Genomic DNA, 26,551 nt, shown 5'->3' with positions numbered 1-26,551 from the left:
ATATACCATATACCTATTATGTATTTATGTGAATGTGTATGTTTATATATAATATCAATATATTATACACACTACGTCGTCTTGATTAGTGTAATGTTTATAGTATTTTTTTTTTGTAAATTATTATTTCTAATTTGTATAGGATGACTATGTAGTATTGAGTTTGGTGATTGTGATAATTATTTTCTTGTATGTATTACTGTAATGACAATTTTTTTTTAAATTATAAAATTTATGTTGATGGTTTAAATATATTTTGAGAAGCGGTTGTAAAATTAATATAATATAATATATTTCAACTATGGTAACGAAGAACCTCATTTTGGCAAAACAAAGGTATCGAAACTCATTATTAGTTATTATACAAAAACCTAAAAGTACACACTTGACGAACTACATACCTTAAAAATCTTCGATTATAATTGATATTCTAAATTCTAATACTGATATAAATTAGTTTGTGTTATAGAAGGATGTAAAGTGAGATTAAGATAAATATAAATGTTGATCTAATGAATAAAACACATAGTGCAGACCATATTATGCATATTCTGAGATTATTAGTATTCTATAATCGAGTTACCCTTAATCTCAAATATACATAATATGTATGGTATACCTTGAATTCAAGATAATAAGTAAAACTTGGTAAAATATGGGTGATTTTATTTACATAATGTAATTTAATATGTTTGTCTGAGTTTTTTTTATTTCTGAAATATAACTGAGATGAAAAATATAGTTGTTTTATTGATAATAATATTTTAATTATTACAGAGATAATTAAAAATCTAAATAACTAGCTTTATAAGCTCCACCTGTACTGGTTTTTGTGGTCTTTAGGTCCTGTCATTTTTGGTATTTTTTTGAGAATCTAGGTAATCCCTATACCTTTATTTTGTTTGTAGTGGTGAAAAATGTATATATGAATACGTATATAATAATATTTTAGTATGTATTTCATACTTAATGATAATATACATAATACATAAATAGTAAAAACATTATAGATATAGTACAATATAAAATGTATATTCTTGTAAAGTATTAAAGTAAAAGTATTCAAATAATTTTTAAATACTCAAGTACTTAAAAAAAAAGAATGTTTGGACCAAGTATTTTTTAATTAAACAATTTTAATGTACAGTCTGTATAACTCTTATTACTGAGTGACTTAAATTTAAATGCATTTGAAAAATAAGAAGATATATGTAACTTTGGACTATTTGAATATTTTTTGAAAAGTATCTTTCACAAGGCTGATAATATACATATAATATATGATGTATCATGTCGTAGATAAAACTTAGATGGTGTGAATATTATGTAATATATGGTTATGTAGTACATAATGACTATGACAAATTATTCTGTTTCTTCATTTTGATATTGATATCATTAATGTCTATAAAAATTTTTTGTATTGTTATAGTATAAAAACATACAAAAATATTATGCATTATTGTTGAAATTTAAAAAAAACAAACAATAATTAAAAGTCCACATAGTACATACCCAATCGGCTAATACAATATTCATATTTATAATAAGTAGAATATGCTGTAGTATAAATAGGAGATATAGTTTTAACAGATAAGTGCAATTGCTAAAAATTACATAGAAAAGATAAATAAGTATAAATGCATAACTTTAAATACTTATAAATGTGTAACACTATTATTTCCGTATGGAAAATTTTAACTTAACTATTGTTTTAAATATATGGTAAATCAATAATTGTTATATTATACAATGAAATAGAGAGAATGTAAAAAAATAAAATAATATGTCTAAGTAAATAGATTTCGGAACTTTATTTTGATATTTTATTAATAAGAAAAAAAATGTTTTTGGTTCTAGACAAACTTCTTTAAAAAATAATAGATATGATTATTGGGATATATGGGTTAGCCTAAAAAATGATTTCCTTAATTTTTCAAATTTTTTATCAATGGTCATCTAATTTTTTTTTTATTATTGAAAAAAAAGAAGATTCAAAAATTAAGGCTGTTAGTTATTAGCATTATCATTTGTAAATCATGTATACAATATACATATTTTAATAAAGTCATAAATTATTTTGTAAAACTACTTTTTGTGAGAAAATTTAAGATTTTTTTACCATTGTCTTTATCAAGGGCTTCTAAGTTGTCTGGTATCCATAAGGTGTTTCGTATACTCTGGAATTCTGGGCAGTCTTAATAGTAAGGTCTTGTTAACATTTGTTTCATATTGGTGGTGGGTCTTAGTTGATTAACAATACGTGGGTCAAAAGAGAGTGTCTTATTCTCGCTTTGATTAGAGAAACTTTTTGTCGTCTGTTCATATTTTTTAAGATGGGTTACTTCTTAGTGAACTTTTTAAGCTTGTTTGAAAGAGGGGCGGAATCTCAATAGTTTTGTCATACCGAGTTTAGTTTTTTGTGTTATAGATGTTTTAATGTCGTCTACTGGTACATATTCTAGATTACTATAAATTACTATATTAAAATATTCTATTCGTAAACTTAAGTTATAATATATAATGGAAATGGAATATTTTTTTTTCAATTTACTGTTATATTAACACATTTTTATGAAATTATAATACTACAATAATTTTTTATAGAAATAAAGTTACACGTTCTTGTAGAGACTTATATTATTATTATTATTATCTCCATTCTTACTATATCCTCTTTATCGAAGAAATACAAAATTCCGTGTTTTCATATAAAACATGAATTACATACTTTATATAAATTATATAGAATACTTCATATTATTATTATGTGAATACGGTTTAATATTAGTACATATAATATTAAATAGAATATATGATCATGATTTGAATGCAAATCATAAAATAAGATTTATATTGTATAGACAACATACTATTTCACTGTGCGTGCAGTTAATTAACTTCTGTTGTTTAACAAACAATTGTAAAAAAAGTTTTGATGGATATGTTTTTAACACGAGTGTAATTTATACGGTTAAATTCTGTTCTCAGAATAAAAATGCATTTAATATAGAAATGCATTCTACGAATTTCAAGCATATTTCTAGTCTTTTGAAGAAACATTCACGAGAATATGCATTATTGACATTACCTTCATCATAAGTTTAAACATGGACTGGATAATGAATGAGAGTCCGCCTATTTGAAATATTAATAATTATTGTATAATTATTGTATAATTTTTTTTATTAACAACATATTTATTATAAAAATGATGATATTTGAAATAAGTTCCTTTGCAATTAACACGAATAATATGAAAAAATCATTATGATAATTTTACCTCATAATTTTTTTTAGAATTCCAAAAACTTAGTGATAAAGATATAGATATATTTAGCTTAAATACCATTTGTTTCAAAGAGTTTTATGTATGTATGAGAAGAGTAATTACTGGATTGATAAGAAAACTGAGGTAAATCAAAAATAATGATGGTTAGATTAAAATAATTTCATGATGGCATTGGTTGAATATTTTATCTTTGTTAATAGTTAATTTTTTTATTTGAGTAATTTTTAAATATATTCTAAGGTAAAAATAGGATTTTGATTTGTTTCTAAGCTAAATTTGGATATGTGGCATCCTGAATTTTGATTTAATTGATTTTATTTTGTTTAAAAAATTGGAGGTAAATATTTTTTAATAGCTGATACTTTATATCTAGTGTAATTTTTTGAGTAGTTATCAAGGTAGAGAGCGTTTTTTTAGTATTTCACCATTTTAACACGACGAAATTGATGCATGATGATCATCCCTATTTATACAACATGGTTTAATATTATTATTTTGTAAAATAACAAACAATAATTATTATATACAAAAAACATATAATTATCACTAATCAAGAAATATTGATTAATATCATTTTATGTTAAAATCTTTTATTAAAAATTAATAAATAACATTAGTAATTTCGTTAAAATTATCATATTCAAAAGATATAATGTGTTATTATTTAAAATTGTATTTATGCAATAAATTGTTTAGAGTTATTTCTCTGTACTTAGAAATATTATTATATTTGTTGGAATGCAGTAATTTTTTGAAGGAATGTAAGTGAATTGTGATGCTGAATGCACTCATTTAGATTCCATAAATATAATGATGGCCGATAAATAAATTCCTTTTTTTACAAATGTATGATAGTGCATTTGTTTTTAAGTGGAATGTCTCAAATGTTGAAGCGTTAAATGTCTTAACAATTCGTTAGTACGCAAGGTGAAAAGTTAATTTATTACGATTAGAAAAAAAAAATTAATGATAATTTGTGTATGATACGCGTCGAAATCAATTGCTGAGTTGCACACACGATCTGAAACGAAACGATAAGTATTTAGTAAATAGTACACCGAGTATCTTGTTAACCGATTTCAATTTACAGGGTAACGTCGTTATAATAATATATAGTGGCGCGCGCACGTTAGTATGTAACGTAATGCTACCGATCAAGACGTTTTCGAGAGAATTCTTCAGAACCAATTCGTCCGGTTTACTTGATTAATGAGTACAATTATTGTGCAAATACGGTTCGTTAAGTCTTTTGTAATAATGAACGTTTAGTGTTTTTTCGTCCTCCAAAGCTATGGTATTATATTTCCACCTTGGCCAATGACTCAAGAAAAAAATACATTAAAAACCTATGATTTTTATAATATCAGTTTATTATTATAATGTGCATCGATAAATTAATATTTGAGTATAATCTATGAGTACACTATATATCAGTAGATTTTTTCTTTCAATTTCATTTATTATTTTTTTTTGAGCGCATCTTTAAATAGTAGTATAAATACTATAATTGATAGAAGATAAGGATCAAAGTTCTGGGATGTTTTTACGAGTATACATCTAGTGACTAAAATTTAATGTGTGTAGTAAGGCGCAAGATTAAGGCTATATTTTCATTTTCCGATCAGCCTGCAGATGACTGGATTGTTAATAATATCTAATTATTAATTTGAGGTTTGTGCATACCCCAAAACGACTTTTCACAAGTACCTTAGTTAATAAGAATTAAATAGGACTGTCTTTAATATTTTATACATTTGATAATCACATCATTCATTTAAAGTGCCTTCGTTATTATAAATATGTATTACAGCAACCATGTACACAATTTTTTTGTTAAATATACTCAAGCGCCATTGGAGTGCATCCAAACTTCGCCTGAACGAAGTTTGTGTTTTAAATGTGTACAATAATTGTTGTCATAATGTACTAAGATAAAGTTATATAGATCGGAATCATAATTTTTGAAGAAAAATCATATTTATTTTGATGAAATATGAATTTTATAAGAATTGTTAGTTTACAAGACTAGTTTACTAAAAATTAAAATAATAACCACAATTAAGATGGCATTTTATGATACAAGATTACGTGTGATCTAAATGCTTATTAAAATATTTATTTTTAAATTGTTAAATAATATTATGATTTTATGGAATATAGAACAATGAATACATATGTAATTTTATTTTTATTGTTATTTATGTGCGTATAATGTATATGTAATAATTATTGTATGTATGTGGGTACATAAAAATATGTACCACGGTTTTACTAATGCAATAAAATATTGATATTTAAAACAATATTGAGCTGTAATATTAGTGGTGTAAGTTAAGTAAATTATTTTGTATAAATAAAAATAATAAGTCGTAAACTTAATTTTTAATATATACCTAGAGATTAATCTTCAGAATCATGATTTATTTTAATAAATTAAAAGCACACCTTTAAAAAAAAATATATGTCTTTATTTCAATTTGGTTTTAAATTGTATAAGTATAGATAAGTTCTATTGTCCATGTTCAGGAGTATATACCTAGAGTGGCAGAGTACATTATTATTAGCATTATATTATTAAGCATTGTTCTGATGTGTAAAGGTACCATTAAAATGAGAAATCATGCAGGTTCTATTGTTGTTCAGTTATAAATTAAATTACTAAAGTGTATGCTAAAATGAAATTATAGATTTTTTAAAGGCTGTTTTTACACGCTTTTTTCACAAATTCACCTATACCACTTTTACGCACAATACGAATGGTACCATTTTATTAACAAGGTACGGGTATATCCGTTGCATCACAAAAGCAGTCAAGTCGATTTGTGGTCGAATAGGATTGGTGTGTGAAACCCCTACGTGGACGGTTCTGTTATGATGGCGTTGGTGTGTGGAGAGGAAAGTTGCGTGTAAAGAGTTCTATTGTTTGTACGAATCGGTTAGACAGGTCACGTTTTTAATTCGCATTTTCCTATTTGACAGTTTAATGGCAGATGGAGAAACGGCAATCAGTTGCTGCGATAGTATTGAGACTCACGATTGTGACTTTAAAACTCGACGAAACAAAATAGAAAAACGCGTCATGGACAAACGTTATTTGATTTGAAGTATTTTGAACTTAAATCGACACAGTAGTCTAATATAGTGCATAAATATTATATAATATGTGTATAGCATATTATAAAACTAATTCATATATTCATAATATCCATATTCATATATTCAACACATAATATGGCTTCAATTATACAATAATGATTTAATGGTGTTTAATGAATATAAAATAATATAATAATCTTGATAATAAATTAGTAATTGCCAAAAATGACGAAATTTTCTTTCTATTATATAAACAAGTTTTATATATTATTATGTCTTCGACATATTTTTTATTTTTAAGTATTTTATATTATAAATATTAAATTTTTAGATACAAAGTAAGGCAATCCTTTGTTTATGGAAAGAAGCCTTTTGCGGCCAATTTGGTGTTAGTTGACGGGTGTTGATGATTAGAATATTGATTATCGATTATTGATGATGATACATTTTGATTACACTCTTATAATTTCACTTTTTATTGGTTACATTTTCGTGTTACAGATTTCGATTTTTTTCAGACAATTATTTTATATTATTTATAGTAATAGTTGAATTTTCAACAACCAACAGATATATAAAACCAATACATTTTATTTTATTTTAGAGCTACATATAAAATTTTTTATTTTTCATTTTTTATTTGAAGAGGATAAAACTCTTTACTTTCAGTATTTAGGCTATTAAATCTATATATGTAGTTTAGGATTTTTGGATTTTATATTGTATTTTATCACGCTGTATAAATATGTTTACTTTTTGTACTTAACTGAATTGATAAACCCCAAAAATCAATTTAAAATAAACTAAAAAAATTAAAAAGAGAAGGTTTTTATTTATTATTTTATAATATTATTGTATATTTACAAAATTATTCATTTTGTTTAATAAAGTTAATTTTAAATTCAATTTATGTATTCAACTCAGAGACTATTTCATATTCTAACTAAATTAAAATCATTCAAGTAACATTGATCATGCATATCAGTAAATTAAAATTAAAATTACTAGGTCATGACTAAATAACTAAAAATATCAAACTAAAATATCGTAATTGGCAGCTTATGTAGTAGTAATATTATATTGAATACTTATCACTACGAACAGAATTTAATAAATAAATTATGTATGGATTTTAAAATTATAGTTTTAATAAGCTACCTATGTTGTAAAATCATTTACTGTTTAACAATCAAATAATTATTTGAAATAACTGTATTTATAATGCAGTTAGTTTCTAATGAATATTAGGTTATAAAACGGAATGATAAACACGGTATTTGTAGATGCTTAATTATTAATGCGTTTTACAAATTTTTGAAGTAAATTTAATTTGTTTACTATGATTTTTGATAAATCTCTCCTGAATTCACTATAAGTTGAATTAATTTTGTTTGTTTAAAAATACGTTAACATTTTTAAATCGGATAATTTTCAACGTGTATTAACTTACAGTATATTATTTACTTAAATTAATCATTTAGTGGTTACATATACGCGGTATAATACATTTGTATAGGTTCCTACTTAATACTTATGTTATATTATCTTAAAGTTAATTACAAGTTTTAAAGTTAAAGCTTATTAAAAGCATCTGTAGTGAATAATATATAAAGAATTTGAACATCATATCAATAATGCAAAAAGTAATGGAAATTCAAGATACAAATATGTATTTTAGGAATAATTAAAAATGTTACTTTTTGAACGTTTTGGAGTGTTTAGGTGTTATGTCGAGTTAAAAATCTTGTATAGACTTATAATTCGATATGGCATTATTATTATATAAATGTCAATATTTTAGATATAGTTTATATTAGAGAAAAGAAGGCATATATAAACTTTACTAAAAGACGGTCCAAAATTATAGCTATAAATTGTTCTAAATTTTTCCGTAATAACAGTATTGATATCGTAGTAGGTTGTAATGTTTATACTGTAATAATTTAATGAGTCCGATTAAACTTATATAGTTATTTTTAAGAAACGTATATAATCACTTAAATAATATAATAGGTATATTATATTTATTCAAAATTTGATTAAAATATAATTTTTAGTATGTATTTCATACTGTTTATTATAATACATTGCAATACAGAATACATTGCGTCGTTTTTTTTTTTTTTTTGTTAGCTTACTTTGTTTATGCACGTCATATAAAATTATATATATATGTGTGTGTATATGTATAAGTGATATAACATATAATTATTTTCGAAAGTACGCAAAAAAAATTACTATTTATTTATTTTATATCTATAGAAAATATAATATTTACAATTTAATACGATAGGTGACATATTTGATACAAATGCAAATACATGACTATTTAAGCTAAAGGAGTGTTCTCAATTCTTCTTCAAATATTTAATTTTTCGGGGGATTTATTTTTTTTTCTGTAGAAAATGTGTTTATTGTGAAATCATTGAAGGTGTGAGCCATTTCCGCTAAAGTTTATGAGTTTAAGGATGTCAAGAATAGTGTTGAAAAAAAGTTTGGATATAAAAAGGTTATATTGATACATTGCCATTGCCATTGTCAGTTATTTTATTTTCACGGCCAGATAGCCAGTAAGCGATGTTTCAGTATGACAGTATTAACGGTTATAACAAAACAACAAAAACAGTTTAATAAAAAAATATACGTAAATATAATTAATCGTATGTTATTAATTAGTATTATATACCAATGTTTTAATATTAATAACTAAAGAATAAAGATATTTTATAAATTGGTTTATATAGGTTATAAATTTATAATGTGATCTTGGCTATTCAGATATAAAAAGTAATTTTGTTGGCTTAAATTATTTATGATGATGGTTTAAGTAATTCATTTTTGTAAACAAACAAAACTACAAAGGTAATACTGAATAAAACAAATTTAATTTAAAAAAATATTGTATTTTTAAATGTCGATAAAATAAAGTACCTTATAATACTATATATAATATATTATACCTTATATTATTTAAATTTAGTGTATTTTAAAAAGTATTATACGCATTATACCCGTTCATACAAAATCATTTAAATGAAATTACCTTTTAAATCTAGTTTAATCCTTCTCAGTGGTCATATTCTATAATATTAAAAAATAAGAAAATCAGATTGACTTTAAAATAAATTAAAGACTGAACAAAATTATCGAAATATTATAATTATTAGAGTTTAATTCTTTATAAGTTAAAATATTGCGGTAGCCTAGTTTATATTTGTACACTTTCAGTCTTCTATTGTCAATGATATTTACGATAACAATAAATTGTATCAAATTATTTATATAATTATTTATAAATCGAATTTATTTCAAAAATATAAAATCAATTAATGAACAAAATTCTGAATAACACTAACTAAAAAAAAAGAGTAACAATAATTTACAAAGTTAAAACATATATGTTCAGTACCTATACTTAATGAATTATTTTTGCTAGGCATTTTAACGAGTACTAAAACTTTCCGCTAAATAAAGAAACCACCAACTAAAGTTAGCAGTAATATTTCACATAACTGAACATTGTAATAATGGAGTATTAAAAAGTAACAACTTTATACTATGTCGTTATACAATAGAGTAAACAGAAATAAATTGTAATAAAATAATATAATTTTAGTTTAATAACGTTAACAATTAATTAAAATAATTCTTATACTTTCAAAAAAAAAATCTGTTTAAATGAAAAAAATGAAATAATACTCAATTATTATAAAATTTAATATAATATGCCATAATGAATTCCATAGAAATGAAAGCATAAAACAACTTATAAAATTGACATAATCTGTTGCTTATACTGCAACAGCACGTACTTGCTTTAAAATTTGAAAAATATGAGATTATTATTGTTATTGATATAATTTGTAAATAATATAGCATACATGATTTATAATAGTAGTTCGTATAATATATCATTGTAAATTAATATGATTTTATTAGGTACATGCGTCAGTTAACATATTATACATATAAATGTATAATATTTTATAGATTATTGCAATATGTAAATAATATTAAAAATACTAATATTATATACCTAATACATACATACATAGACAGTAAAAAAAACATATGTTAATATTGATGTATATATTCAATAAATGTTTTTAAAAAAAATATTTCAAATTATATCTGTTAAGTTTTGTGTTAAACACTAATTATTCCCTTTGACCTGGTACTGTAATGCATGTTGCGTAAGTGCTGTTGGTGCTTAGTTTGATAACGTACACCGGATCTCTCAGTAGTTTAAACATCCTGTGTCATATAGTCAAATACCTATGTGTTAGAAGCTGTGACTTTTAGAAGTTTGTAATAAATAAATGTACGGCTAAATCATCGAGCGTTAATAATTGCTTTATTTCTATTTTTCATATGGCATTTCCAGATTTATGTTTGTTTTGTTTAAATTATGAACCTTTTTTTTTACAGCATCTTGATAATATTGGAATATTTTCGATGAATTATAAATAATCGTTCTTTAACTTTATATATAGTTTAAGCACCCAAAAATTTGTATAATAGTTATTATACACTGCAGAATGCGATAAGCGATAATAAAAACGTTAATGACCATAAAAAGTTCGCCTGAAATCCTGTAATTGGACCATTTTAATTGCTTGCGTATCCTTAACTACCATTTATGTAATAGAGGACTTGTATCAGATTGTAAATATTTTTAACGAATAATTAACACCTTATCCGATGATAATATTATGTATTTGTACTTAAACTATTTATAGTACCAGACTGAACACAATCATTTAAACTTGTATATATTAGTAAATATCGCAAGGCTTACATTTATCAAATACTTACGTTGCAACAATGTACATATTTTCCAAAATGATTTTAGAGTAGTTTTTTCATTCTAGTTAAGCACTTTTTTTGTATAACTTAATCTCCTTTAGAAATAAGTTAAAATAAACATTTTATCCGGTAAGTTTTAAATTATTATTTAATTTATTTTTTTCATGTTATTCGATTAAATCTGACAAGATTAAAAATAATTAAAAATAAATTTAAATTTATTTTTTTTAATACTATGACATATAAGTGTGCATTTAACAATTAATTTCGAATGGAAAGGAGCTATACTAATTATACATTAGTGATAAGTTTATTAAGTAATATGATAAATCATGAATATTTTTTTTATAAAAAATAATTCTTATTTAAATTTGTATGTACTTTATCAGTGAGTAAAAATTTGTAAAAAATATTGAATAATTAATTAAATAATATTTTTAATTTGATATGAAAATAAAAGAAAGTATTGAAATTTAATTCTAATATATAAGTAATATATTTTTGTCGATTACAAGACTTATAAAATGACTAGTATAATGTTTAATCTTGTTATTGAAACAATAAAATTAAACATTGTTTATTCATTATTCTTGTATTTTAGTATTTTAACTGTCTTAATCTTCTGAGGGATATTTATTTATTCTACTAAAATAGTGTAATCTAAATGAAATTAGTAAAATGTACTTACAGTATTTGAATAAAGTTTCGTAATTTTAATACTCAACTGTTATTAAGACTATAAAGTTTATATATTTTAACAAACTATCTATTATAAAAATGATAAATTATACATTGTTGATAATATGTTAAGGAAATTGTTAACTAAACATATCATATATGTGATTATTTATTAATATGGAATTACTATACTTATATTTTTTATAATATATATGTGTAAACATGTTTCAATACATTATAAACAAGCAAATTAGACTAATAAAAATATGATATAAACGCTTATATAATATTATATAAAAATAGTTCAACTTTTAGTTAACTTTAAACACTTTTACCTAAATAAATAAATTATACTTTAAAAAGATTTTAAGTGGAATTAGAGTAGTATAATAACGTAGGTATACAAAAAGTTTTTGGTAATTAACATTACCATTAGCATATTTTCCCATTTAAATATAATAATCTGGCAATTATAAATTTAAACTTGAATAATTTTTTTATCTGAATAGGGATGAGTAAGTTTATAAATTTTTTACATTTGAAGTATTGTGACATAACACCAGCTTGACAAAGAATAAATTTAATGAAAAACTTATATCATGTAATTTGATCTCTCAAAATAATGTTAATTACAATTTATTTGTATAATAAAATAATCAAATTAATATTATTTCATTTCAATAGTTTCGTATTAAAAATATTTTGATACACAAATTGTTTAAAATAAAATAATTAATAACCCTTTAAAATAAAAATATTTTAGTTGGTACCTACAATGAGAATTTATTTAAAACTTATTAGTCGCTATCAAATAAAATACAAAAAAAAAAAATATAATATTATGATGTCTATAATTTAATAATTTATTTTAAACAGTATTTTAGAATTTTTTTTTTTTAAATCATGTGCTTTTTATTGTTTTATAATTAAATTAAGTATACAATAATGTACCTTATCTAACTATTTAACTTGAACATCAACCATTTGACATTTACTTTTCAGAAAAAAATTTTTAAATTATTTTTTTTATATAATATTAACAAAAATATATTGGTATCTAAAATTATTAAGGTATTCAAAAATATGAATTAGAAAAACTTAATACATAAATGGATTTATGTAACAAAATATCTACCCTGTAATTTAGTCGGATACAATTTAAATATAAAATAAATTCGATTATTTTATAATTAGTTTTTTCTCTATTAAAATTCAAGAACGATTTTATAGATTTAAAATATAATATTTTATGAAAATCAACCGCTACCTATCTCTAATTACAATTTTATTAAACTCGATTATTTTGGAATAATAGGTCATTTTGTTTATGCAGTATAATATTTATTATGCATATATCATTAATATAAAGCTAAAAAGGAACAAAGCTATCATATTTAATGAATTACTGTAAAAATTCAAAAATTTATTTAATATTTTATGCTTATTTTCATTATAACGAAGAAATATTTCAGTGTATATATTTTTTTCTTATATGGCTACAATCATGAATAACTTTTAAAATTGTATAATTACTACGTTCTAATCATAAATTAATATACATTTATTGAATACAAAATTATAATTAAGGAATTTTATTAATAGATTGTACTATTATAATTTATTTGTCTTACGAAAATTGCATTTGCTTCTTGAATATAAAAAATATATTATTATATCATACATTAAATACAAATTATGAGTATAAATCTTTATTATAATTTTTAATTTTACATTTTGTAGAAAATACGCTGTATACTAGCAAGGAGTTAACTATGGATACAGTATACATATTTGCCTTATACATATTAGTGGTTATATTATAGTTGAGTGTTATAACATACTTTAATGGCATAAAAACGTTTTAAAAAATTCATTTTTTTAATATGACTTTAGAATAATAAAGTTATGTTATTTAGAAAATATGACTTTATAATTCTCAACTTTGTTAAATGCCTCAAACTGTGTACCTAGTCGTAACATTTTTTTTTTTTTGGTTGCTTCAATCTACCAACGTTGTCGCTGCCAAGTTATTCCAAGAATGATGAATAGCCAGCACCAGTCTCTGTCTTACACTTAAAATATGCATTAATCTTTTTTGAGGTTCATTCAAAACTATGATTTATGCTAGTACAAAAATATTTGTTTTTTGTTGAATTAAAATCAAAACTAAAAAAATTGTCTGAGACAGTTTAGAACTATAGAATTGTAAAAATTATATTCACTAACCAAAATTAGGAACGTTTTTATTGTTACTTGTTAGTATATTGATTGTGGAATGCAAATAGAGCATCTTTAAATTTAATTTTTTCATAACTATTAATGATAGATAACATTTTAAAATATTTTATTTCTGTGTAACTGCTAACAAATTGTTTTAATAGAATCTTGAAAAGTCTTTTCTATTATTCTTGCTGCTTACTAATAGTTTCTTTGAAATAAAGCGCCAACGATTTTTAATAGAAAATAAAACCCATCAGTTGTACATAAGGAATGTTGTGATTAGTATACTCGAATAACTTAGAGTCATTCATTAAAAATAAGATTAATATGTTTTATCTATAAAAAGAAATATTAATTTACTATTATGTATAATATTTAACTTAAATTTAGGTTCTCTATTAAAAATCAACATTCAGTAATAAATAACAATTATGTGGTAAATATGTTGTCAACAAGGTTATAATACAAATGTCGTTATGTAGGTAATGACATTCTAACTTAATAATAATAATAACTTACATTTATAAATCTACCAGGATCATCTTCTACCAGTTGGCGGGCAATGTCCTTACAGGATTTTCTTGCAGGAATGGGCACTTTTCCGTCATCTTCCCAATATCGGCTAGGTGAGTGTGCATATAACGCCGATGGCGTAGCATGAGTAATTCGAGTATTGGTAACTAGTCCAGTCGATTTACCTAAAATTAAAAAAATACACATTATTATTTTATTTTATACATAAATATGAGAAACACCGGGAAGCAATGAAGTTATTTATTAATAGTTAATTAAAATACATACACCATACATTATGAATATATATAATAATATATTATACTAATTAGAGTGAAAAAGAGTGGTTTTTTTTTAGTAGTGAGGATCAGATGATAATGGTTGGATAATAATTGTTAAGATAGTTGGTTTGAGATACATGAGTGTGGAAAAAGGCTTGTGAATGGCAAAATATATTGAAATTAATGAAAGTTAGGAGTGCGAGAGAATCAATTTTATCTGTTAAGAGGTTGAATAGGAATCTAAGGTATATCGCATATTTGCTATCAGGAAAACTTAAGAACAATATGTATAATAATATTCACTGCTTACGTTGAACTGTGTTGTACACTTAATCAAAAAATAATGAATTATTTAATAATATTGTATAGTTTAGAATTATCGGTATCACCATGTTCAGAGGTGGTAAATGTATCGGAGTTTTTTGATGGGTGAAATTATATGAAGAAAAAAAAAAGTTCTGTAGTTTTCTAATTTAAAATAATTTTTTAGTCTATTAACATTAAATTTTATTAGATATTAAACATTGGTACTTGTGCATTTTTAACCTTTTAGGTACACTTTTTTGAAGCGATTTTATTTTTGAGATAGAAATTATTGTTTCAGCTATGGTTGAAAACCGGCAATTGGTAATAATAATATGATAAATTATATTTATTTCGATGCGTGCAATTACTTCAAAAAATGACGAAAATCTATGCATTTTTATTTTCATTCGTAGTATTTTCGAGTTAATTGAATACACAATGTCATAAAATAGCATTATAAATCCTGATACACAATGGTATTTTTATGTTTCTCCGTATTATAACTTTATAATGAATATTATTACATAAAATGTTTTATATTTTGTTCATTACCTAGTAATTATTTTGGTACACTCTGTTTCGTAGAATAAAGATTGTTGTTGAGACAATTGTCCCTTCAATTATTTTATTTTACAGTTTTTTTAAATTTTTTTAAGAGTAGAAAGCAAATACAATTGAGCGATTCTATTTCAGAAAACGGCTGAGAAAAAAATTAATTGTTTTGTGATTGATGAAACGGGTAGTTAAGGACGGTGTTTAAAAATTTGTCCACAGTCGGAATATTTTATGACATTGTACGGTGACGGTTCGTCGACAATAGTATCGTAATTTCCAAAATTACAAAGAGATATATTAACAATGGCAACACACAGGTATCATATTATTACATTTGGATATACATATTACATAGTGTATCACGAAGATTGATATATTTATATGCGGTATTATTGTAATACATAGGTTTTATAATTATTTTATATGAAATCCTAGTAAAATGTATGAAAAGGTTAAATATGTTTATTCTTTTAAATAATTATGATTTATTAAAATTACTCTTTATTTTCATGAATAATAATAACATCTTGTTATTGCTGTTGATGTTTACCGATTTCCGTTTTCTTTTTTTTTTCATAATCTAATAATTTGATGATAAAATTTAAAAAAAATGTATTGTATCTATTATAATTTATAACAAGGTTGTAAGATTAAATTTTTGTAAATTAGTAACTACCTGAGGTTAGGTTGGTTAGGTTTTATTGTTTAAATCTATTCAAATTCGCTTAAATTCTGAAGGGGCGGGATGAAGTGGTTCTAACTGAAGATTGTACATATTATTTATCTAAAAAGGACTTAAACTTAACATTTATGTTCACTCATTAGTTATTAGTAAGTACCTAACTACCATAATAATTTGGTCCTTTTATGTTATCAAATTTATTTCATACATAATAATATTTTATCAACATGATTTTTCTTCTAACTAAATGTCGGATAAAATCATTGTTACTCAAATATTTTTCGATTTTCATAATATGACATGATCTCTGCGATAAAGCGTTATTCAATAATATTTTATTATTCCGTTTTATTGTAAGTTTTACACTAGCAGTTTATTTATTATGGTTTCAAAAATTTTACGATTTTCATTATAAGTGTGTAGTTGCCTATCCTGCCTCCCCCGTAGACACACCTTTGATTTTCGTCGCTATGTTTAATTTAATTACTCTATTTCAAATTAAAAAGTGTTTTTGTGATTTTTTTAATAGGTGACTTACTTTGAAATAGTACTTTTCATATTAAATTAAAAATATAGCAATTAGGATATCAAACAAGTATTATAATGTGGACATTTTTTTTTAAGTCCTAATAGTTTAGATTTGTTTAATTATTTTATAGAGTATAAGGTTACGAATTAAAATTATACTTGCGACTTTCTATTTTTTAGTTGGAAAAACTATTTTGCTTATTTTTACCACATTTAAAAGTATGTGTTGTATAATTATAATTTGTATGACAATTGTAAATAGTTCAAAAGTACATTGAATTTAATTACATTTTTAATTAAACATATGTATCCATAGCTATTTTAATATTCAATCATCGATTTTATTTTTAAACCATTTTTGTTCAATTGTAAAATTAAATATAAGTTCTTTCTACACCATCCTAGATCATTAGAGTTATTTAAATAAATAATAATTATATTGATATACGAGTATAGTTAACGTTATCATATTATGGTAAATTTAAATATAAAGTAATATTATTTTTATGTTTTGAATTTTACTGCATTAATATTTCGTTTGTGGTTTGATTATAAAATGGTTAAGAATATATCGACATTTTCGTAAATTGTAAAGCATACAAGCTGGATATTATTTTTCAATGTTTCCTTCATAAAAGAAACAATACATTATATCTGTCTAAAGTTCAGCGGTGATCGGTAGGGAGAGTAGAGTGTTATGTTAGGTCAAACCTATTCGTTGTTTTTGTTGAATCGTTTTACTGAAATAATTTAGATTGAAAAATAATACTGCGTCAAATAAAGGTTAAAGGACGTTAAATAGAAACCATAGTCAAGAAGAATATAATATAGCATAAAAACCTTAAATATCATGGTACGTTTATTTTTACTTTTTATTTTATTAAATAGTCAATAAATAATATGATCTGGTGTAAAATGATTTAATAAACGCGATAATACCAAAGAAAATAGGTACATTGTTTTGATTATTGATTAAATAAATAAACAATAATTGTTAATTGTATTTAATTTTTTACTCATTCAATAATTATAGTGACAAAACTAGAGGAATTTAGATAATTTGTATAGAAGTTCGTATCGAATAGATTGTTATATTCCTTAAAAGATCATAAAACGTATACTGATTTATTTAATTTAAGTATAATATTGCAATTAAAATTAGGTTATGATAAAGATACAATCGTGATTTATTTATCAAATAATTTGTTTAAACTCAAATAAAAACAAAATATTAATACAATTTTTGAAATTAATATAACCTAACCTAGCAACATATTGTAGCTTAATTAAAAACAAACTAAGAAAGACAATTATTCTGCCCATATTTTACTTGAAATAAAAAACAAATTCGTCTTTAATTACAGTTGTAAATAACAAATAAAAATAATTCAAAATTAATTTAATTTTTATAAAATGTTTAGTAACTGCTGTTGGGCTAAAAAAAAAAAAATAATAATATCCAATTAGTGATATAAAAACTTATTGAAATTAACGATTACAACAAATATACAATTTGAAAATGTGGAGGAATATTATTTTTAAATAGATAAACTGTAATAAATATTATATATATTTAAATTTTTATTACATATTATTATACAATAGTTTCAATGTAAACAAATATTTTACATTAGATATATTATCATTATAAAACGTTCCAATTGCATGATTAATGTTTTCACTTTAACACTATATTATGATGGATTTTTCTTTTTGATTGATTTGTATGATGTTAAGAAATATTAATTCGGTTAAACTTTGGAGAATTGAAATGTAGTATAATATAATAAATTCAATATTATAAATTCATTATTTAAAATCATTCAATGATTTGATGCAGCGTTTAAAACATATTTATAATCAAAAATATCCACGAACTGTTGTTTGTTAGTAATATATTATAATGCTTGATGTAATCCAAATTAGTATAACCTGAGGTTTGGAATATTAATATATGCAATATGCATATATATATATTATATACTAATTACAATCAGTTCTCATTGCTTAAAAGTGCAACTTCACGTGCCTTACGTGTTTGTTAATAACTACGAAGTTTGTTACGTATAAGTGGGCCTCTAGAAGAAATGTTCATATTTAATATTACCATTGATAATATATATGTTTCGAAGAAACAATCTATAGTACTCCATCGATCGAATATCAATGGTGCAACCCAGCAAGGCTTTTAGCTATACATAGTACGTCGAGTGTATATTTTAACGTAATTAATTATTTATACACACAAAAATGATATATTTATATAGAATACATAAACACAAAACAATCACACATTGCAGCAATTAAGATAACGCAAATAGTCGTTAACAAACACCGCATCGGAACTGATATATTTTTTTAATTTGTTTTATCAAAACGACCATCAGGGTGTTTAATCGCTTATACTTTATTATTGTCTTTTTGCTTGGAAGGGGAGAGTGTAGTGTGTGAACTGATATTGAACCTCTTGATACGATTTGTACCCGAACTTAACATATTATAATATCTAGTTACAGTAATAAAAACAACAACATTAATAAAAAAAGAACCATAATTCGTCTCATATATTTTAAAATATTTTATCCAAAAGATATTAATAACAACAATATAATTTGAGAACTCATTAATTTCATAAATACACCGATTTTTTTCAACATCTTCGTCAATCGCCTCCGTTATTACAAAGGCGATATACTTACAATGTTAATTTTTAAGTTATTTAAATATTTTAAATTTAAATTGTATTCCAATATTGAGAAATTATATTACAATTTATTATTTTAAAAAAATTGAGAAAATTGTAATTTATTAACTTTGCTAAACAGTTGTTAACGAATTTTTATTTTTTTTTCATCGATAAGGATTTTAGATAAATAAACATAAAATTTAGAATAAACAATGTGCATAGAATACATATTACAATTACAAATTTATTAGCTGTTTTTTTTTTAAAGTAGCTGGAAAAAAATACACACGGATGGACGTGAAACGAAATATGTCATACGAATGTATGATTGTTAGAGTCGTTGGAAATAAATGAAAACTTAACTGTATACCTAATTGTAAACATCATTCAAGAACAAGTAATTATAAAATAAATGTAATATCATTAAAATGGAATTCTACGAAGTCTACATATAACTTCAAACCAACACGTATTTTGTACTTGTATTCAAGTCTTTTGTAATCACCACACCAAAATATATACCTAACTATAGAAACTACTATAGTTGTAGTTATAGCTTATAATTAGACTGCTATTATTATTCTACCTCCGTAAATTAAAATTGTTGTATATAAATCAGTATATAGACTACTAATAGATATGAGTATAGAATACAACCTGCATTAATAAAATAACTTAAACATAGTAAAACTGCTAAACTTTAAATCGTTTATACAATAGCTCAAATTCTTACTGAAAACGTTTTAACTAACATTTTCTATTCAAGTATTTAAATGCCAAATGTTTTCGTCGTAACGAAAATAACTTAGCTAAGATTACATAAAAACCACATGGTTACTAGAGTCCATTAACTTAAAAGTTAATTCACTTTCACATTTCTAGAAATATACAATATACATAGACTCTCTTAAAGTACCTAAGTTTGAAATGTTTGAATAGATATCTTCTTCGTGAAAAAATAAATGCCCATAACACAGTAGTTCCACTACTGTGGGTCAGACCTAAGTCTTTTTTCGTTTAGTCGATAATAAAATATAATATGAAATACTCTTTGCATAACTGTTTAGTAAAATTAATATATTTACAATAGGTAATAATATCTAGGTTCTAATAATAATATCTGATTTGGAGATATTTTGAGTACGTACTTAACATAATACGTAACTAAGTCCTTATTATAACTTCTATAATATCACATATATTTTAATCGATTTATTTGTTATATTTTTCTTTCCATTGTATAATTTCTTATAATCACTTGGACCTGAAAGCCAGTTTTATTATGGTTATTTTGAGTTCGTTGTAGCGTGAGAAATATTTCTTGCTTTATCCAAACCATTGGTGGACTGATTTTTCCAATAATATAATAAATTGTTTAACTGCCATAACTAAAGATATATTTGAATTTACATAAAATAACATTTATAAAATGGTACTTATAATGTGTAAACAATACTTTTCAATATAATGACATGGGTAATGGGTTAGGTTAACACAATGGGTAATTGATTTATTGTTAAAAATAACCTCAAACCATAAAAAATCACAATAATAATTGATTTTTGATTGAGATTTGAATGCTTTGCATCTACTTCTATAGTTCTATATATTGTATAAATCACAGTTTACAATATGATATTATTATTAATTAAACATAATGACTGTGGTAAATTATTTGAATATTAAATGAATATTAAATGGATAATTTTGTTTTTTATATTTACTCTATCCCTACATAATATTCTTGTGTAATTGTATTGAAATTGGAAAAAAAATGAATAATATTACGTATGATTTGTTAAATTTGTTTTTAAGATCAATAACGTCTACTAGTTACCAAATACATAAATGCTCTAATAAATCACCATAATCTTGATTCCCCATAAAAAATTATAATTTTAAGTACTATATGTAGGTTGTTCGGTACCGGTTGCGTCTACTTATTTTGGTACGTTTAGCGATAAAGTTCAATAATATTCCAGACCGGACTTCCGGACCCCTTTCCTTCCACTCATAACAACGGACCAGGTCGCGCTTACAGATGCATTACAAGAGTCAATTAATCGTCGAGGCGTCGTACGTGCGTGATCTGTCGTCCGTTTCTTGAAATTTGTTGGCGCAGACATCTCGATTTTTTTTTTGTTACGGATAACAAAAATTTCGCAAATTTTGAATTGCATCTACGGCTGATTTGTATAGTTGTGTCTCGGATGTTGTAAAATAATTTGTCCTATTACACGGGTGCAGTGGTTTTCATAAACACACGCGCGAGCGTACTGTTCGGACATGTTTATTGTATTTTATTTTGATATTAAAAGCGTGCAGGTGCGGACGGTGCTTATAATACGAACGATCGTAGACTCGTAGTTATTGATATCGGCAAGCGCCGTAGGGAAAATGGCTATATTAGTGCGCCGATCGCCGTTTTATTATTATTATAATTTTTTTTTTATCACTTTGTACTTTGTAGCACACGGGTGCGAATTGTTGTGCACGAGCACTTCATAATGATTATCAAGTTATTCATAAATTTCCAATGGTCATACATTGTGAGCGGTGAACGGTCGACAGTCACGGTAACGCGATATAGTTTTGTACACGATTTATGTTGTATTATTATTTTTATGTTATTGTCTGTTGTCATTGTGATTGATAATATTAATATTATTTATTCGTATTATTGCCGATACGGTGTGATGAGGACGGTTTGAACATTAAATAGTAGTTTTATTTTTTATAGTGGTTGGGCGCCTACATTCATTCCCCTTAATATTATAATATTATAACCATAGAATAAATTATACTAGGATGGAAACTCAAAACTCAACAAATTTTAGTCCACCATTTGGAAAGTGCATGCCACTGAATTTACTTTGTGATAATATGTTTTATTTTTTAAACAAATCAAAAAATTCACGATTTCAGCCTTAAAATCAACTCACTCTCGAACAAACCATCCCTAATGTTTATTTATTGGTAATCATCATTCAACGACAAAAGATATATTTTTGGTTATTTTATCATATTTTTTAACGATTTTTGAAACTGGTAAGCCTTTTCAATAGGACAAATTTTTGGGCGGACGTAAGAATGATGTATTTTTTTTTATCAGTTTCTATTCTGTGTCAAAATATTAATATAATAATCAAATTTCTATAAGCGCATATAATGTAATATTAATAATATACAATACACGTCATATTTAATTATTCATGAAATAGTTGGTATGTATTTTTAAATTTAAATTTATCATTATTATCTTTGATTGACCCTGATTATTAATACACTACAAAATTGCAATTTACGTCATTATAGCACAATCATAGAATACGTGTAAAAAGTTAAAAGACTGTTTAATACTATTTATTCATATTAGTACAATAAAATATATTGTTAATGTTTAGTTAGATGAAAATAACATTATCAGTGAAAAACATTTTATTTTAAAATTAAAACAAAACAAAATAATACTTTTATGCTAGTAAATATAAAATTAAAACATGTTAATATATTTTTATGTTAAATATAAGAGTCTATAGCCATGATAAAGAATAATATATTTTATGCTGTTAACTAACTCGATCAACTCGATAGATACTAGAAAGGATGAACGAATTATCGATTACACAACTAACAATTGTTGATAAAACAATTTTATTTGTTCGCGTGGTTTTTTTTTTGGTAATAAAAAGTCTTTGCTAGAAATTAAAAGTTTCTCGAGTTTCTCATCCAATGTCTTATTATTATATAAATTAAATTTATTAGACGTTTAGACGTTATAAATATAACATGGTTTATCAAAATTAATTTGTCAATGAACGAACCAAAAACGTTAAAGATCATAGAATTTATTTTTTAAAAAGTTGAACTCGTTTCTATCAATTTCACACAGTTTAAAAATTTTATTTTCCATTACTGGTAGTTGGTAATATGTAAGTATTTAACTGTTTAAAATTTTAAAATATATTAGTTTCAATTAGGGTAATAAATATTTATATTAAATCAAAGTGAGTTAAAAAGTCACATATCAATAGACAAAAGTAGATATTAATATATAGTGTAAAAAGAATATTATTAAAAACACAAACCAATTATTTAAAACCAAAAAGTTAATGTTTAAACGTATAATATAGTATTTAAATTGTATAGTACTTGTTTTTATACATTGCACTTATTTAAATCGCAATGCATCAGTTTTGTAAATAAATTATTATTTATATAAATTGCCTATATGAAAATAATATGTTTACTCTCCTAATAACTAAATTATAATTGAAAAAATAAAATATGTATTTATGATATATTGAATAATTTATCATTTTGTGTTTTATTTTTTAAAAATAATTATTGTGATAAATAATATATACACAAAACAGTGGCACAATTTATTTATGAATGTTATATTTTAGTATTGACAGATGAATGTAGTATTTAAATGTAAATGTGCAACTTGATGAATCAACAAAAATATTTTTTTCATTTTCGCTTATTACCGAATAAATATAATTCGAATTGGAAATTAAGCTTCATATTCATATTATTATTACATATCCAATTATTGTGTTTTGAATATTAACTAACATTATACGCTTGAATTGAAAAAAACACTCGTGTCACATATTGTTGTAATAAAACGATAAAACATTATCTAAATAACAATAAATCTTAGTTTGTTAATATTATATAAGCACATATTCAAATTGTTGTGCAATAACAGAATATATTCTAAAAACCTTTTTGATGCAAGTAGACAGTTAAAACAATACAGTTATAGATCTGTTAGACCGATGTTCTTACATGTAAATGCGGCATAAATTTGTTAGAATCTAACTTCATATAAACTAATAAAATATTTTTAAAAAATCAGTATTTTATTATTATTATTATATTTTTGAGTAAAAATGTAGATATTTAATAACATCTAAACTTTTAAAGTTTAATACCTCACAAATTCATCATGTTGTAGACAATGTCGGGGTTGTTATTTATTTAATTAATTTAATTTAATTTCATACATATATACATACATATGAATACTGGGCCCCACTGAGAGAACTGTTATAATATCCTCTATATAATAAAAAAAGTTCTAAGCTCCAAAAAACCAATGAATAAAATACTATTTAATAGCATAATACCTTACATCGTATTGATTATTACTTATTTTTAAGTAACGGATGTGTCTTATTCTAGAGTTTTAGATGTAATTAGAATATCATTATGGGGTACTGTGTTCATCGTGTTTGTGTATTAAACTTGATGCAACCGATGTTCTTAGTTAATATTTTACTACTGTATTTTGTGTAAATATTTTTATTTCATCTTATTGTTCTGTATCTACATTTATTATTGCTATCATAGTATTGTTAGCAATAATAATGTTTAGATTATTAAATATCTCATTCGAAGAATTTACCAATTTGTTTCAGACATTTTTATTGTAACAAATAAATTATTGATACAATATGAATTGCACGTGGTGAATTAATTAACTATCTTCAGTTGACTACTGTGAAAACTACTTAGAGGGTTATTGAAGTAATTTTAATTAATTCAGTTTTAATATACTGAATAAACTTTGTTGGACAACAAGACATGGTGATCTATATCACGAAGAAAGTTATATTATGGTAAAATCCACCTAACAATATAGTTTATGTAATTTGAGAGTTCTTGAACTAGGATTAAAAGTAAATACTTGTAATAGCGCATCATTATTATGTTGTTATTTTTATATGTCATACAATACATTATAATATAATAAATTAAAATATTTAAGAAGACTACTTATAAAACTTATGTAATTCTTCTGAAACTCGTAAAAGTTTAATACATAATTGTATTTTCAGCTCATCAATATTTACGCTAAATATATGTTTTTATAAATTGATAAATTTAAAAATACATTAGTATTTATCGGATAAGCATTTTTTTAAAACATTTACCTTGCTGTTGAGCCCAGTAAGCTAATGAGTCAACTCTAGACGCAAAACTGGAATAACAATTTTCGAACTTTCCATTGCCGTCCAAGCCAACTGTTTCGAAATTGGCTTTAACACCACACAATAATGCAGTAGCACATGCTGACGATTCACCAATTTGAGCGTTTAAATTGTAGGTCTGAAATAATAAAACATCACTTCTATTATAATAGGTTAAAAAATCCTTATAGATATAATTTGGATGGAAAGGAGGGCTAAGGGTTTTTCTATTGATATTTTATGGGAATGAAGATATTGTCTTATCCACTGTTTTAAATTTGAATTTATTGGAGAATTTTAATAAATAAAAAAAACATTATGTTTGAGCTTGAACATTATTTTTCTATAGGTATGCATTTTATGTAATTTACTAATTTATTAGTTATTAAAATTTAAAATATTAATATTATATAGAGTATAGACATCAGGTACACTTAAATGTATGGTTATTATAATATATCAGTCATAAAATACAGCCCTTCCAGTATTTGAAACTCTGTACTGTATTATTTGAATCGGGACTATTGACATATTCCGTTATAGAGAGGTTATACTGTATGCACATTAATCACAAAATCAAATATAAATACATCAAAAACTTGTGTAACACATTGTGTATTAATAAACAGTAACATTATTTAATTTTATTGCAGAAAGTTAGATCTTATTGCTTACACATAATATTTTAAATCCATATCTTATTTAAACAATTTAATTGTTGCATTTTATTATAAACCATATTTTTATGCATTATGCTTAGTATTTTATTTTAATTATTGATCATTTAATTTTTTACAAAATACTTAGGTAATCTTAATTCACTTAAAGTCGCTGCAAGCAGCAGTTTGATTGATAATAGATTTATAGATTATTCGTCATGTAAATAATAAAATAAATTATACACATTTTAATAATATTTCAAAGACT

The 26,551-nt window shown here is 23.7% G+C and overlaps 1 protein-coding gene across 2 annotated transcripts in view; it reads right to left on the bottom strand.

Annotated features, from left to right (window-relative positions):
- The window catches only part of LOC114132717 (alkaline phosphatase-like), a 200,339-nt gene that overhangs the window by 55,555 nt on the left and 118,233 nt on the right, over window positions 1-26,551 (bottom strand). For both annotated transcript variants that reach the window (XM_050210838.1, XM_027998257.2), the window contains exons 5-6: window positions 25,589-25,763; window positions 14,612-14,790 (exon numbers count right to left, since the gene is read on the bottom strand). In XM_050210838.1, the coding sequence (XP_050066795.1) occupies window positions 14,612-14,790; window positions 25,589-25,763 (354 nt within the window). The remainder of the gene's footprint in view (window positions 1-14,611; window positions 14,791-25,588; window positions 25,764-26,551) is intronic.

This window comes from Aphis gossypii, chromosome 1 (genome assembly GCF_020184175.1).
Source record: "Aphis gossypii isolate Hap1 chromosome 1, ASM2018417v2, whole genome shotgun sequence".
Taxonomy (NCBI): Eukaryota; Metazoa; Arthropoda; class Insecta; order Hemiptera; family Aphididae; genus Aphis; species Aphis gossypii.
Note: the sequence above shows the minus strand (reverse complement) of the source record. Positions and strands in the feature narration are given on the sequence as shown.